The sequence below is a fragment of the Dermochelys coriacea genome, chromosome 15, assembly GCF_009764565.3.
Source record: "Dermochelys coriacea isolate rDerCor1 chromosome 15, rDerCor1.pri.v4, whole genome shotgun sequence".
Classification (NCBI taxonomy): Eukaryota; Metazoa; Chordata; order Testudines; family Dermochelyidae; genus Dermochelys; species Dermochelys coriacea.
The window spans coordinates 13,417,185-13,433,493 of NC_050082.1; the positions used below are offsets into that span (position 1 = coordinate 13,417,185).

General features: G+C 48.6%; 2 protein-coding genes across 31 annotated transcripts in view; both read left to right on the forward strand.

Annotated features, from left to right (window-relative positions):
- The window catches only part of LOC119843929 (immunoglobulin lambda-1 light chain-like), a 258,916-nt gene that overhangs the window by 146,190 nt on the left and 96,417 nt on the right, over window positions 1-16,309 (forward strand). For 2 of the 23 annotated variants that reach the window (XM_043497753.1, XM_043497747.1), the window contains exon 2: window positions 12,727-13,026. The exons of 17 other annotated variants lie outside the window; for them this stretch is intronic. In XM_043497753.1, the coding sequence (XP_043353688.1) occupies window positions 12,727-13,026 (300 nt within the window). Of the gene's footprint in view, window positions 1-9,917; window positions 9,974-12,726; window positions 13,027-14,228; window positions 14,234-15,691; window positions 15,697-16,309 lie in introns of those variants that run through there. 4 more of the 23 variants (XM_043497750.1, XM_043497748.1, XM_043497752.1 and 1 more) reach the window with 4 other exon arrangements.
- Window positions 1-16,309, forward strand: part of LOC119843930 (immunoglobulin lambda-1 light chain-like) — a 236,188-nt gene that overhangs the window by 131,300 nt on the left and 88,579 nt on the right. For 2 of the 8 annotated variants that reach the window (XM_043497762.1, XM_043497763.1), the window contains exon 1: window positions 5,165-5,261. The exons of 5 other annotated variants lie outside the window; for them this stretch is intronic. In XM_043497762.1, coding sequence (XP_043353697.1) covers window positions 5,216-5,261 — 46 coding nt within the window. In that variant the 5' untranslated portion in view covers window positions 5,165-5,215. Of the gene's footprint in view, window positions 1-5,164; window positions 5,262-5,376; window positions 5,680-16,309 lie in introns of those variants that run through there. One more of the 8 variants, XM_043497760.1, reaches the window with a different exon arrangement.

The following is a 16,309-nucleotide window of genomic DNA, read 5'->3' on the forward strand; positions in this document are numbered from 1 at the left end:
CACTCCCCCAGAGGATGATGTCAGCCACTTTTATGGTCACGGCTTGGTCTGTCAAGCTCAGTGGTTCTGAAACTTTTGTACTGGTGACCCCTTTCACATAGGAAGCCTCTGAGTGTGACCCGCCTTATAAATTAAAAAAACTTTTAAATATATTTAACACCATTATAAATGCTGGAGGCAAAGCGGGCTTTAGGGTGGAGCTGACAGCTCGCGATCCCCAGTTTGAGAACCCCCGGTCTAGCAGGAACAACTATTTCTGCCTTATAGATCCCTGTGTTACAGATCCACCACTAACAGGGTCAAATTGGGAGCAGAGGGCCACATGATCCTTGGGTAAAGAGACAATGTTCCCCTGTGTTACCTCACCAGCTGGACAACACCCTGAGTGTCCTGGAAGTTAGAGGAAATGTAGGAAAGATCTATCAAATCCCTGAGTCCATTGCAGTTACCAGAGCTGGATGAAGTGTCCAGACACAGGGTGTAGCAGATAATATATGATATGAAAATCCCTCCTTCCTTGAACCTCCTCCCTGGCCCCATCCCAGCTGCTTTGCAGCTTCCCCGGTCCCCTCCAGAAATTCATTAGTGCCTCCATGGCCCCTTCTTCTGGCCCCTGCAGTCCAGCAAGCCACTGGCCCATGGCCATGTCAAGTTCCTCGTGGGCCAGTCTCAGTGCTCAGGTACTGCAGTGATGGGTGCAGCATAAGAACCTCAATAGAAAAGTTCATCTGCTGGCTGCAGAGTCAGTGTCCCGCTGCAGGAAAGGCCATGGCTGTCCTACCCAAAGCAGGAGTGTTGGTGGCTGTGTCCCAAAGCTCCCCCTCCTCTCCATGGAGAGACAGGAGTGTGCCCAGCAGTGGAGCTAGACATTGAAATACAAGGTCAGATGAACAAGCGGAGGGTCAGCCTACTAAGAGATCTCCCCTGGCCTGTAATTGTAGGCAGAGACTGGCCTAATCGATGTCCCAGCCCTGTTCCAAGACGGGTACTGCTTGGACGAGCTGACCATAGGTCGACCCTCACTTGGACGTGGGCTCTTGGGCCAGGGGCCTAAAGGCAAGGCCGAGCTGCATGGACTGGAGAGCTTGGGGCAGAGGTTTGAGAGAGTTGGGCAAGAGACGCCAAGTCGACTACAGGCCCTGGAGACACAGTTACAGGAGGCAAACCGAGTTCTGGGGGAGGTGAAAGCCTCATGCCAGACAATAATAGAGGAAGCTGCAAAACTAGAGCAAGAATTGATTCGGACAAGACCAGACCTGGTCCAAAAAGGACTGTTGGCAGCAACTCGAGCGGGAAATAGCTGCACTGCGAGCCAGGGAGAAAATGCTCCTCCCAAAGTAAATCAGGAGTAACATCATCCAAGTATGTCACCTGGTAGCAGCAGAAAGATGGGTACAGCCTAAGATAACATCTGAGGTACAACACTGCCTCGGACAAGCACCAGGGCTCGGGGGTCTCCAGTCGCTTCTCTGGTTTCAAAGATGCCTCTAATAAAACCGGCTACTTAACCATCACCAGCGTCCAAGCAGAGGATGACCCGGACTATTACTGTGGTGCAGGGACCGGTGATGGTGCTGCACAGTGACACAGACAGATGGGGAACTCAGACAACAGCCTGCTCTTCCCTCCTGCAACGCTGCATGATGCCATCATGTGTCAGCGCTAAGATATGATTATTCACTCAGTCTGAAAGCCCTGAGGTGTCCCCATGCGCTGTCCCACGCCCCTGTGATGGCAGCCCACTAACTTGATCAAGCTCTGGAAATTTAAGGCAAAGCCTTTGTCCCACTGAACTGAGAACAGCAGTTTTATCATTTCCTTTAATGGGAGCAGAATTTGACCCTCTCCCCAATGCAGTCTGGCTGTAGCAATAAGATTCAGTTATAATCCTAAAGGAAAGATTCCAAACTCCAGTTCCCTGATTCATGCCCTGAAAGGAGGCAGTTTCTGTGTGTTAAATACCAGCTCATTCTTCAGTGAAAACCCAGTGAAACTCAGAGCCCTCACAGCTGTGTGTTAGATCCCAGAGCCCAGGCGTTTCACATACAAGCAGAGCCAGGGTAGGCAATGAACAGATCTGGCCATGATACAAACAGCCCCATCAGGAAAGGCTGAGCTGAAAAATGACCAGGTGAAACAACACACAGAAGCCATATTGAGAGCAACCGAGTAATAAAGACCCCACCACTCGCCCCAGTCCTTATGTACACGTATCTGACAAGTCACAGGGGTTCCCAAGTCGTAGCTATTTTTAAATGTAAATATTAGCCCAGGAGGTGAATTGGAGGGACACAGTAACACTCAGCCACAATCACAAATGGCAAACTGGGCTGTATGTAGCTGGGGCCTGTAATGAATCGCTCCTTAAACTCCAGAGACTGGAGAGAATTCAATGGGATTTGAGAAGCTGCGGTAGTGCAGATTGTAACTTGTAGTGCAGCTATGACTCTGGGCACAGGAGGGCACTGTCTTCTAGCACTTGTGAACTATTGGTAGTGAAATACAGTAAGTGTTTAATACACATTTACCTTCAAGGGTGTGTGCAACAGGCTGTGGTGTTCAGAGAGCTGCATCGGTTCAAACCCCTCCTGCAGACACACTGGGTGGGGGAGGGATGAGACAGAGGGTTGACGGAATGCGGATGTATTGACTTATGTTGTAGATTTATGAACCACTTCTCAGTGTAACGGCTGATTTTTATATACATGTAAACCCAGACAAGTCTGGACACAACCAGTCCATCAGCATGCCTAGAATTGGTGAAATTAGGAAGGGGTGAGCCTGTTTAAAGATCAAAATAAACAAGGCACTGGGGGTTAACTTGACCCCTCAGCCAATACAAAGCTACTAAGTGGGGGGGTATGAACCATACCGGCCAGAGTTCAGATTGCCTTAGATCCCATGGGGAAAAGCGCCTTATAAATATCGAAGGCAGAGCAAGGCAGCAAGGTGTCTGGGCTGAGAGGAGCCTTTCACAAATGAAGTAAACGTGGTTCAGTTTCTTTTGATATAAGAAGATCCAGGCCACGTCAGAAAAGTGTAAGCCTGCGAATGGTTGTGTTAACGGAGACCAAAGCCTCACCGAGAGCCAGTGAGTAGAAAGAACCATCCTCTTGGTATAAAATATTAGCACAGAAGGGGAGTCTGAAGGCAGCCACATTCATAAAGCTAAAACTGGGCTGTCATGAATCTGTCCTTAAACTCCAGAGACTGGAGAGAATAAAATGGAATTTGAAACACACCCGGATTTTCCCCATCTACACTTCTGCAGAAGGGTGACACTTATGACTGGGCAACAAGGGGCGCTGTCACCCTGCACTTGTATCATGAACTGTTTATCACAGAATAAAGTAACTTGTCCTTAAGAGTCTGGTGCACAGACCGTGGTGTTTGAACAGCTGCGTCCTTTCAGATCCCTCATTCAGACCGAGTGGTGGGGGAGGAGAAGAGACAGGAGGTCCGAGGCACCCAAATGTACTGATTTAAGTTGTAGATTCATGAACCACTTCTCAATGGAATTGCTGGGTATTTCTTTGCAAAATGTTTTTATAATTACATTTAATTTAATGGACGTTACATTTAATGCTGAATATCTCTGCAAAATGTTGCCCAGGAATGTCCTTCATAGATGGCTGCATCACTGTGATTATTACATATCTGTATTTCTGTAGCCCCTGGGAGGACATGTCATGGCCCAGGTCCCCATTGTGCTGGGCGCTGTACAAACACAGAACACAAAAACAGTCCTGGCTAAGGAGTGAACTATCTCAGTACGAGACAAGAGACAACAGGGGGTGACAGACTGGCCTGTGGGTAGCAGAAGGCAGCAATGAGACAAACCTGGCATGGGGATGGGAAGGGTCTCAGCACACCCATGGCCTCACTGCTGGCAATTTGTTTGTAGGCATCATGGCAAAGGAGAGCTGGAAGGAGGGTGGAAGGAGGGGAATGAGTTAGTTCTGGGGGTGTTTCCAGGGGGCGCATCCACACGTGAGGGGCCGTGTGGGGGAAGCTGGCCTGGCTGCATGGCAGTGGTGGCATCAGTGACCCCTCTCCACATGCATGTGATAGAAAATATCTGTGTGCCCAGCAATGCAAAAGCTCGTCCATCATTCTCTACACATCTGCGCTAACGTGACACTAACGACTCTTCCCAGCAGCTCCGTAAAGGCCGTTCACAGACTAAAGGCCAAATTCAGAGGTGACTCCTAGCTGTACCCACATGTAACTTATATCCCTTTCCACCTGCCCACTGGATTTGGCCCAGTGAGTCTGACTCTGCGGGAATGGTCCATGTTTGTTTCTCTCTCATTGTGAGGGGCAAGGGGGACAGGGGAGTAGCTAGAAAAGCCAGGGACAAGAGGCCACAGGAACCTGTTGTAGCATCACCCTCCATTCAGTGTGGATCATGCTTCCCCATCTGTGTAGAACATAGTGCAGCCACCAAGCAGAGGACTTAAGACCTGATTTGTAAAGGGATTTAGACGCATAAAGATGTAGCTCGGCACCTTTTAAAAATCTGCTTCTTAGTCCTTTGGCTCAGGATATAGAGGCTCCTACTTTAGCTCTACAGTTCTCCTGTTCGATCCCTGGTGATAATCTAGATAACAGTTGTTACAGACTGTTTGGCACCATGTGATACTTATGTTTGGATCCATGCAGATATTCTGTAGGCAGCAGCTGCAACTAAGAAATTATTCGGTCAGAAAGACAAAGAAGTGACCAGATTTATTCTGCTACGTGGGCAGCTTGTAAAAATGTGGTTCCCCTTAACTAAAAATAAACATTTCTCCCAGATCTAATACGCAGTTAGAGAGAACTTGTCAGTCTGTGTGATAGCACCATCCAGTTGTGTTAAATATGATTCAAAGAGTAAGTTACAGTATTGCCCCTTGTATTAAATTAATTAAAGCAAAAACCTGTTTCAATTTGAACTTGATATAATAACTGAAAATGTACAATTTTATGGGGGATACTTTCTTTAAAAAAATTCTAATTTAAAATAAAGCCTAAATTTGAGGCTAAATTTGACATGTGAGCATCTCTGTACTTGTGAAAACTCAGGTGTCAGATTTTCACAAGACCTGCAGCCAATCAGCAGGGAGTGGATTTGCATGAAGGGGCCATTCTCTGGCTCTGGGGATTTAAGAAAGAATCGGAGGGTTCCAGCCAGAGACCCGTTTGCCTCAGGAAGCCGAGCTCGTCTGGATTCACCATGGCCTGGGCCCCTCTGCTCCTCACGCTGCTCACTTACTGCTCAGGTGAGGGAATTGTTTCATTTAGTGACCAAAATATGAAGGACATTTGCAGGTGAGAAGGTTTGTCTGTGAGGATCCGGAGTCCTTGTACTGAGTGTGTTTGTAATGTTGATTTCAGGGGTCAGTTTGCAGCCCATGGTGTCGCAGGAGCCCTCGATGTCGGTGGTCCCAGGCGGGTCTGTCACTCTGTCCTGCAGCCTGAGCACTGGAGCCGTCACCACCAGCAACTATCCAGCCTGGTACCAGCAGAAACCAGGCTCTGCCCCTCGGCAGCTTATATACAGCACCAATAGCAGACCCTCCGGGATCCCTGCCCGGTTCTCGGGGTCCATATCCGGTAACAACGCTGCCCTGACCATCACCGGTGTCCAGGCAGAAGACGAGGCTGACTATTACTGTGTTGTATCGACTGGTAGTGTGACTCACAGTGGTCCAGCCAGATGGGAAACTGAGACAAAAACCTCCCTTGTCTTCATGCCCTGCTCCAGCCATTGCTCTGCACGGGTTGCACAGTTTGGTTCCTGCCTGCAATCGATGAGACAACGATCGCTCTTCCTTAGATATTTCAGCCTCCCTTTGCTACTGCCACACACTGCCCATTCACTCCCCCTGGGAGAGACCATGAAGGAGCAATTCTCCAGTGATGAGGGTTTAAGAGAGAATCGGAGGGTCCCAGCCACAGACCCATTTGTCTCAGAAAGCCAAGCTCGTCTGGATTCTCACCATGGCCTGGGCCCCTTTGCTCCTCACGCTGCTCACCTTACTACTTTGGTGCTCTGAAGGGTTCGGTTTTTCCCTTGGCTCCCTGCAGATCATGTTAACTGGGGGTAAAGTCAGTGTTGAGTCTGTTTTACCCAGTGTTTTCTCCTGCTGTCTCAGGTTCTCTCATCTGACTCAGCCACCTTCAATGTCTCCAGGACAAAACACTCGACTCACCTGCTCAGGGAACAGCTTTGAAGACTATGGTGACACTACCAGAGGGGGGAGTGAGACACAAACAACTGTCTAGTGCAGGGAGCCTCTATAACGGATGGTGCTCCTCATTCCTGCATAGCAAACAGGTATCTGTCAGAGCATGGGGGGTGGAGGTTGCATTTTTAACAAGCCCCCAAATCTTCCCACGCCTATCTAGGTCCTATCCCCAGGGAAACCAGCTCTCATCTCTCTCCATCAGTTGTTTGCCAAACTTCTCTGTGGAGTAGGGTAATTCCGAGATCAAAGGCAGCTCCATTTTATTCTTGTTGAGCCCTTGCCAGGGGCAAATTGTGCCCTGCCTGCTGCTTTGTTCTTGTTCTTTCTCTGTTCTCCCACCTGCTCTGATATGGCCATGGAATGAAGCAGGCAATTCTTTGGTAACATTAGACACTACCTGTGAAGCCATAGAAACCTTACCCCCTTCATGGGTTTCTAGAGCAATTAGTGGAATCTGTCCCTGTGAGAGACCCCTCCCCGTTCCCTGTTCTGCACACTGGCTCTCTAAACACCAGGCATGTCTGTTCTGGGCACTGTGGGGCAGCTCATGATTAAGGATAAGATTTAGTCATGGGTATTTTTAGTAAAAGTCACGGACAGGTCATGGGCAATAAGCAAAAATTCACGGCCCGTGACCTGTCCGTGACTTTTACTAAAAATACTCCTTACTAAAACGTAGCCGCTCCTGGGGCCCCGGGCGCTGCTGCTCTGGGGGGCCCCAGGACACCGCTGTTATGGGAGACCGGGGGCCAATGGCCAGGCCCTGCACTGGGCGTGGGAGCTGAGTGCCCCCAGACACCCCTGCTCCGAGGCTCCAGGGACCGCTGCTCGGGGGCTCCATGGGGCCACTCCCGGGACTACTGGTTGGGATTTTTCCCTCTGGGCCAGCTGCCCAAGCTGTGGTTGGTGTTTGGGCACTCCTCAGGGCTGCCTCTGCAACCACTATTCAGGGGCTCCCCAGGGCTGGCTGTGGGGCCGCTCCAGCAACGCCCAGTGTGGCTGGCCGTGAGGCATCCAAGCAGCTGGTCCCGGGGGTGGCTGCTCTGGAGGCCCTGGGATCAGCCAAACCAGCCATTGCAGTTGCAAAAGTCACAGAGGTTGTGGAAAGTCATGGAATCCGTGACTTCCACGACCTCCGTGACAGAATCGCAGCCTTAGTCATGATGGCTGCTCTCCCAGGAGACGTTCTGTGCTTCTCATCCTCGTTTTATCATTTTCCCTCATCTGAATAAAAATCATTTGAGCCCAAAGAGGATCTTTGTGTGTGGAGAGTATCCCAGGGCCTGAACCAGAACAGATTGAGACAGTGCCCACCCACTCCTCTCTCTCTCACACACATCAATTTGGGGGGATTTAGATTGCGGCCCAGATTAGGGCTTCAGCACTTGTACTCCTTACTAAATCCAAGCCACAATGGCACCTTAGAGCTCTCCTCAGACCTGAGCACACAAAACTGGCCCCATGGGAGGAGACACCGAATTTTAGTGACAAGCTCTTGATTTATAAAGGCAGACCCCACAGCTGGCCCAACCGCATAGTAGAAGACTCATGCAGAGATATCTTAATGAGCCATATAATCATATAGTTTTTTTCTTAATTAGCCCCACAACAGTGATGATGCTTTAGATCCCATTAGCACCCTGATGTACTCTTATCACATGATGTGTGACCCAAAGAACATAGCAGAACTGAGCCAGGCTGATACATGGGGAAAACCCAGGGAAAGACACCCGCAATGGAGATTCACTCGTCACAATACCTAGACCCCCCAGTCGCCCCACAGAGGATATGTTGCATTTCAGTGTTCATGAACTTCCATTGGGCTCTAACCCCATCCATGTGCTTGGATGGGATTCATTCACCTTTCAATTTCTTCTCCATGAACATCTCTAGTGGGGAGGGAGAGCAGGACAGGGGCTTGAAAGAGAGAAATGGCACAAACCAAACAGTCTTGCGAATGCATTGGCACAATGGTTCAGGATACAAGTCTGCACAGAGTTATGTTGAACTCTTTGATTTCTCCCCTCCTAGTAATTAAATTTCCAGCCATTCAGTCAAAGACCAGACAGACAACAAATCAAATAAGGAATAGGCAAAGCCCATAGTTCAGGAGTGACCTGTGGGATGCGACACATTCACAGAATGTGTTTGTTACACAAATCAGAACCACAATTATGTGGATGATTTCTGAAGAGAAAAAAGGGATAAATGCACTGAATGAACAGGTTTCTCAGCACAAGTGACTCTGTAGAAGTTTGTGGGTTGATAATTATTTGTGTTTCTGTACAATAGATCCCTTCTCTGTGTTATTTCTCCTGCTTTTATCTGCCTCCTTGGTGTCACTGATGTGACAGTCTGGGATCCTTGAGGTTTTTCTTTTGAATTTCTGGGACAATATATCCTCTGTGGGACAACTGGGGGGGGATCTAGGTATTGTGATGAGTGAATCTCCATTGTAAGTGTCTCTCCTTGGGTTTTCCCTATGCATCAGCTTGGCTCAGTTCTGCTATGTTCTTTGGGTCACACACATCTGGTGACAAGAATTCATCAGGGTGCTATTGGTATTTCAATTAAGAAAAGAACGATGTGATTATATGGCTCTGTCAAAGTTCCTTCCCCACTCTGAACTCTAGGGTACAGACGTGGGGACTCGCATGAAAGACCCCCTAAGCTTATTCTTACCAGCTTAGGTTAAAAACTTCCCCAAGGTACAAACTTTGTCTTGTCCTTGAACAGTATGCTGCCACCACCAAGCGTTTTAAACAAAGAACAGGGAAAAAGCCCACTTGGAGATGACTTCCCCTAAAATATCCCCCTAAGCCATACACCCTTTTCCTGGAGAAGGCTTGATAATAATCCTCACCAGTTGGTACAGGTGAACATAGACCCAAACCCTTGTATCTTAAGAACAATGAAAAATCAATCAGGTTCTTAAAAGAAGAATTTTAATTAAAGAAAAGGTAAAAGAATCACCTCTGTAAAATCAGGATGGTAAATACCGTACAGGGTAATCAGATTCAAAACATAGAGAATCCCTCTAGGCAAAACCTTAAGTTACAAAAAGACACAAAAACAGTAATATACATTCCATCCAGCACAGCTTATTTTACCAGCCATTAAACAAAAGGAAATCTAACGCATTTTCTAGCTAGATTACTTACTAACTAAACCGGAGTTGGAAGGCTTGCATTTCTGATCTGTTCCCAGCAAAAGCATCACACAGACAGACAGACCCTTTGTTCCCCCGCTCCAGATTTGAAAGTATCTTGTCCCCTCATTGGTCATTTTGGGTCAGGTGCCAGTGAGGTTACCTTAGCTTCTTAACCCTTTACAGGTGAAAGGTTTTTGCCTCTGGCCGGGAGGGATTTTATAGCACTGTATACAGAAAGGCGGTTACCCTTCCCTTTATATTTATGACAGGCTCATTAAGATATCTCTGCATGAGTCTTCTACTACGCGGCTGGGCCAGCTGTGGGGTCTGTCTTTATAAGCAAGGAGCTTGTCACTAAAACTCTGTGTCTCCTCCCATGGGGCCAGCTCTGTGTGCTTACATGGCCGCTCAGCGGAAAGGAGATTAGCATAAGGGGTGGAGCTTGCATACTGCTTATTTAGCAGGTTCAGTACAAGGGGCAGGTACTGCCAGGCATTCTCAGTGTGACCACCTTTGTTTCTTGCAGGAGACTGAAATCTCCTCACCATGCTCTGGGCTCCCCTCATCGTCCTGCTGGGGACATGGTGCACAGGTGAGAACAGGGGGGAAGGGAGAGGATTAAAAGAATCCTGTTTAGTCCCCTGCAAGGTTAGATACCAGGATCAGGTCTCCCTGAGCGCTAATACCTTTTACCATTGTATCCCCAGCCTCCAGCGCCCAGCCTGTCCTGACTCAGCTGCCCTCCATGACGCGTCCCCTGGACAGACAGTCAAAATCTCCTGTTCCATGGGCAGTGGGGTCACTGTGCAGAGCTATGACCAGACCTGGCTGCAACAGATGCTTTGCAGCCCTCTGCAACACCTGCTCTTTTACTATAGCCACATGAGCAGGGGCTCTGGGGTCTCCAAGCGATTCTCAGGGTCCAAGGAGAGCTCCAGCAATGTTTGGTATTTGACCATCACCAATGTCCAGATAGAGGATGAGTCTGATTATTACTGTGCTGTGTGGTATGGCAGCAGGGAGAGTGTCTCACCATGATACACCCACTTGGCGAAGTGAGACAGAAAGATCCCCTGAGCAAATCACATCCTTCCTGGCCCGGGTCTGAGCTGGCAGCTGTCCCCGGTAGAGTGTAGGGCATGGGTACGACATTGCTCCTTTGTATCACAGGTTTGACGGCTTAACACTCACTAGTCCCTTTGCAAGGGGTCCTGCAAAGGTTTTCACTGGTTTTGACGCTGGTGGTGTCAGGCCCTTCTACCTTTTGCTTTGAGGTTCGGTGTCAAATAAACTCATAACATCTAAAAGTGAAGCTGAGTCACAGTCCCTGGGTTTCAGCTGGTTTTGTTTGGAAACCACAAATCTCCTGTGAGTTCACTGTAAATCCATAATTCAATCCAGGGCTGCTCTGAAGTTCCACAGCCTTTTGATCAACCTGCTCTGAGTTTGTAAATCCAACCCCAGGGAAGATGAGAGTCTCTCCTGCCTGCAGACAGTTCACACATTCTGGAGTTCATTGAGAATTTCCTCTCCTCCCTGTTATGTAGAGGAAGAGCTATACCTGCTATCCCCACACACCCTGCAGGGCAGCAGCTCTATGGGTTAAGATACAATATTCATAGTCAAAATGAAATGATGGCAGAAAAAATGATCACTGCAAATGTAACTTTAACCATTAGGGAGAGCTCTCCACCTATAACGTGCCCAAGATGAGAAAGTGCACATTATCCATTGTAATACACTAACCCTGCTAGAATACCAAACTCTTTCTGGGTTATAGGGGCTTTTGTATATATACACTAAGATAGCTCATACTGATAACATCAAGAAAGTATCCTACGGAATCATCATTTTATTATTATTATTAACCAAGCAGCCAACTACAAAAAGAAAATGAATAAACTCTAAAAAATAATCAAACCCACAAACCCTGCCCCAAACATAATTTTTACGCCAAAATGGGAGGACTGCCTTGCTGGCCACTAGGGACTTAGCTATCGCTATCCCTTTTCTGTGGAAAGAGCTCGGATGCAATGATGATGAGCAGCAGTCTGAACTCCTAAGATAAGATCCTTGTTTTATAGATGGGGAAATCTAGGCTCAGGGGTGTTTAAACTTTGGCCAGGGTCATTCAGCACGTCTGTGGGAGAGCTGCTAATCAAACCTTTGTTTCCTGACTGCCAGAGCACTCTTCCAACCTGCAGGCCAGATTCCCTCTGAAATAGTCTGCTTTGGAGTTCCATCACCCCAACCTCCGCTTTCCTGTCTATGATCTGTCCCTTCTGCTGGCACCTCCTCATTCCCTTGTATCTCTATACAGACACTGTAAACACTACAGAAATACCTTCAGTGCAGTGGTCTCTCAGGAGGATACGTCGTTAGTAGTTCCCTGATATGTTTTCCCACTTGGAGGGGTATGACCTTGAGCGCTGAGCAAAAATCTGCCCAGAGTGAAGCCCCACAGAGCTCCCACAGAACTAAAGCCTTTCTGTTCCTCTTCTAGCCTACAATCCAATGGCATAGATCCCCTCTCCGAGTGCAGGTCGCTCGCTATCAGACTCAGCCCTTTGCATCCAGAACTGCCCTGTGTGTAACTATCCAACAACGGATTGTGGATTATTGTCCTCCTGTACAATTAGAACAGCAGCTTCCTTCGCTAACACAGCAGAAGACTTTATAAGGTGTAGAGGACAGTCCCCAGGTATATAAAAGTACCCCCCAATGCAGTGCCTGTGTGGATAGGATATTTCTAACCCTAATGTGTAAAGGATCCTTTTATGGCTATGAACAATGGGCTCTGTATGATTCAGTGACTCAGCAGGACGCCTTTGGCTCTGGATGATATTTATACTTCATTAAATGTTTGAATTTACGCAGAGAGGCCCTGAGTCGCCTCTCACTTACACCATTTGTACAACAGTTTGGCTGCATGAACTTCAGTGGAGTTACCCTGGATTTACACTGGTGAAAAACAGAGAAGAATTGGGTCTAGAGACTGGCCCCTGTGTCTGCCCCTCTCATATGGGTGAATGAAGATGCTTAAGCAGCCAATGAGCAGGGAGCAGATTTGCATGAAGGGGCCATTCTCCAGCTCTGGGGGTTTAAGACAGAGTGGGAGGATCCCAGCCACAGACCCATTTGCCTCAGGTAGCCGAGCTCCTCTGGATCCACCATGGCCTGGGCCCCTCTGCTCCTCACGCTGCTCACGTACTGCTCAGGTACTGCGTTGGGGAGGGTTTATGTCTGTCTCTAGTTCTAAAGGGCTCTGCCTGCGCAAAGCTTTAATGCCACAGCAAATGGCAAAATAGGTATTTTGCACCCATGCCTTTTGTTCTCCTCTTTCAGGTTCTCTCGCCCAGTACACGCTGACTCAGCCGCCTTCAGTGTCTGTGTCTCCAGGGCAAAATGCTCAACTCACCTGCTCAGGGAACAACATTGAAGACTATAGTGTGCAGTGGTACCAACAGAAACCTGGCAGTGCCCCCGTACTCGTTATATATGCAGATAGCGAGAGACCCTCCGGAATCCCTGAGCGATTCTCCGGGACCAACTCCGGTAACACGGCCACGTTAACCATCACTGGAGTCCAGGTGCAGGACGAGGCTGATTATTACTGTCAGGTGTCCGACAGCAGCAGTGATCAGCCTCACGATGACACAGCCAGACAGGGAAGTGAGACACAAACCTCCCCTTTCAAAGGGAACAGGTCACGTTATTTTCTTTAATGCACGCGCCTGCCAGAGGTGGAGAAGGTGCAAGAAAGGAGATTGTTTCCAGTCAACCCAGAAACCTTTCCTGCCAGCTGTGGAGTACAAGTCACCTCCTCGCTGTCCTGTGGAGAGCTCCCTACACTGCAGGGCTTTTATCCAGACAGTATTTAGGAAGGAGGGGCTGGGAGGAGTACGTATTTGTAAGCAGTGTGCCCTCACCTATGGGCTGTTTAAACACTGACCGGAACACCTGGTGCCCCCCCTCACATGGCTCTATGTTATTGCCCCACCAATTGCCTGCTCAGATATCTCCCCTGGTGACATCAGCTCTCCCCTGGCAAAAGGACATGGCTGGGGCCTGTTTCCCAAACATGCACCTCCAAGCACAGATCATCCCCTGCCCCCCCTCAGGGCCCGACAGAGAAGTTATACAGTGAGAAAACCTTCCTCTGAGAGGCAGGACAGTGGAATTAGCCCTGCTCCCAACCCAGGAGCTCAGAGCCCTGCTGGCAGGAGGACTGTCCTAGTCCTCCCACATCCTGACAGAACACAAGAAGCAGGTCAGATCCAGAGGTGTTAGATGGTTGAGTAACAAACAGCACTTTAGCAAAGGTTATGAGAGGCATAGGGGCGGTGTCTCAGGTTCTAGTACCCCGAGTCCCAGTTATTTCTATCCCCCCTAATAAACCACTTGTCTTTTTAATGAATCTCCCTAAAGTGTTGGGCTGACCTCCATGCTGGCAGCAGGGTGGGAATATTCTCGGTCACTTCTCTACTCACTGTCTGGACAGCTTGCCCTCACCAACTCCCTTCTCCTACACAGATACAATTTGCACCTTAGTTCTAGTCTGACTTTGTCTAGCTTCATCTCCCACCCACTGGACATTGCTCTGCCTTTTTGTGCTAGATTAACAAGCTGTCTACTGTGAGAAAACTCTTCCCCATGTAGGCACTTGTGGGCCTTGTCACCTCTTCACCTGCTCTTGGGTAAACTAAATAGATTGCCCTTATTAAGTCTCTCACAGTGAGGCCTGTTTCCAGACCTCAAATCATTCTTGTAGTTCTTTTTTGAACCCTTTCCAACTTTTCAACGTCTTGTTTGAAGTAGGGACACCAGCACCGGACAAAGTAATCCAGGAATGGTCTCACCAATGCCATAGACAGAGGTAAAACCACCTTTCCACTCTTACCTAATAGTCCCCTGCTTATGCCTCCAGAAGCCCCAGTGTGGCCACTGCCAATCACACCAGCCAGAACAGCTAAAGCGGGATACAAACAATCCATATGTGTGACAAAGGGCCAGAACAAGGAACCGTTGTGTGTTGTGGGACATCACACTATAATTGACAGATTACAATAAATGTTCATTATAATACAAATAACCATTTCAGACCATCGAAAACGATATTGGCTTAGAGATGTTTTCTTATTGTGTGACTTGAATAAATCAGTTCTTTAAAAGAAATCTGGAAAACCAAATACCATCTCCTGTACTATAAGGACTCCCCGCCTCGGTAATATGCAGGGTTTGAAGCCTGGATTTTCAGATTCCCAGCACTGACCTTTCTCCCTTGAGCTGCATGAGTAACTGTTTTGCTTTATCCAGGCTAGAAGGGGAAGCAGCACAGAGTTTGCCAGTAGGTTACCCAGCTATTTGGAAGAGTGCTGGAGATCAGGATTTTACTCCTGGCCCTGGATGGCAGTGTGCTCTGGTGATTAGAGACAGACTCATCAATGCATAGATCTCACACCTGCCCTCTGAATGGTGGTGTGGCTGAGGCTGGGGTCTGTCACATTAGCAATAGTCAATGATAAGGGCTGTGACGTGCACAGAACTCTGAAGAGTGGCAAGTGGAGGGGATGATAGAACTCGTGAGCTCACGGAGCTGTGTCCTGTCTTGCGGCGAATGGGTGCTCTGTGCAGGAGACACGCCGGGGACTGCAGAACATGCCTGGCTTGGCACTGTGAGAGAACAGGATCCAGCTGAAATGTGGACCATCCTGAAAAGTGCACTGTGATGCTAGAGAGCTCTCCTGCCTGCTGCCAGGAGGGGAGCAGCCCCCAACAAGGAGCCCCTGGGGCGAGCTCCAGCCTCCAGGTGAGAGCAGATTCAGATTTAGTCTTTGAAACCATGAACATCACAGAAGTAAACTGGGGGTAAATATTTGCTGGAAGGCTGTAATGTCCTGCTCTGATTCCCTCCTCCCCCGGCTGCAATCTGGACACTAGGGAAGGGATCTGAGAGTTCCCCTCCCTACACCAGCCTGTCTGCAACAGCACCCTGCGGGTGAGATCAGCTCTACTCAGAGAAACATCAGAAACTCCTTTATCCAGCCCCAAACTGGTTTCATCATGTGGCTTATGGGAACCCACTGAAACCCTCCTGAGAGGTGGAGACTCTGAGCATTATGGGATAGAGTCTAGCTCCACCCTCCCCAAGCCAATATGGAAACAAGTAACTCTTTAGTAACCAATTTTTGACATTTCAGATCCTGATTCAGGAAAGCATCCCTCCTCGGGACAGCAATTAGCACGTATTTACCGATCAGCAGGTACTTCAGGGCTGTTCTATATTGGGCCTGGAGTTGATGGTTCTCAGGTTTGAGTTGGTGGGCAATGTGGCAGATAGATTCCCATCCCACAGAATCCCCATGCCCTTCCACTGCCCCCAGACAGAGGACAAGGTTCCTCATTAGTCCCAAGTCTCCCATGTGTTTTATCACCCCATAAAGATCCCCAATAAAGAAGCCAAAACACCTGCATCCCTGCCATGTGGCCTGGAGAGCAGAGAAACTGTGGCTGCTGGCAAAGAACAGCTACTAAGCACATGCATCCCCAGACACAGAAACCTCACCCTCCCATATCATCTGCTGACTCCATGCGCATCTCCCCTTCCCACTCCCCTAGTTTTGCTTTTGACTTTTCAATCATGGGCAGAGTGTCTCCCTTTCACTCTCCTCATTCCCAGACACTCATGAGTTGTGTTTGCTCAAACTGTGAACCAAGTGTGAGCCTTCATGCAAACCTGGGAACTGCCAGGTAAAAAGAGGAACGGTTGGGAAAGTTACAAACTGCTGAAAACAAGTGTTTAGAATGGAAACCATCCCACAGTCTAACCTCCAACAGCCGCCCCTGTGAGCACTCAAATTCACCCTTGCAGAGTCAGCCCTGTCGAAGTGCAACTGAACCAGTGACTTATACAGCAGGAGCTTCTCCC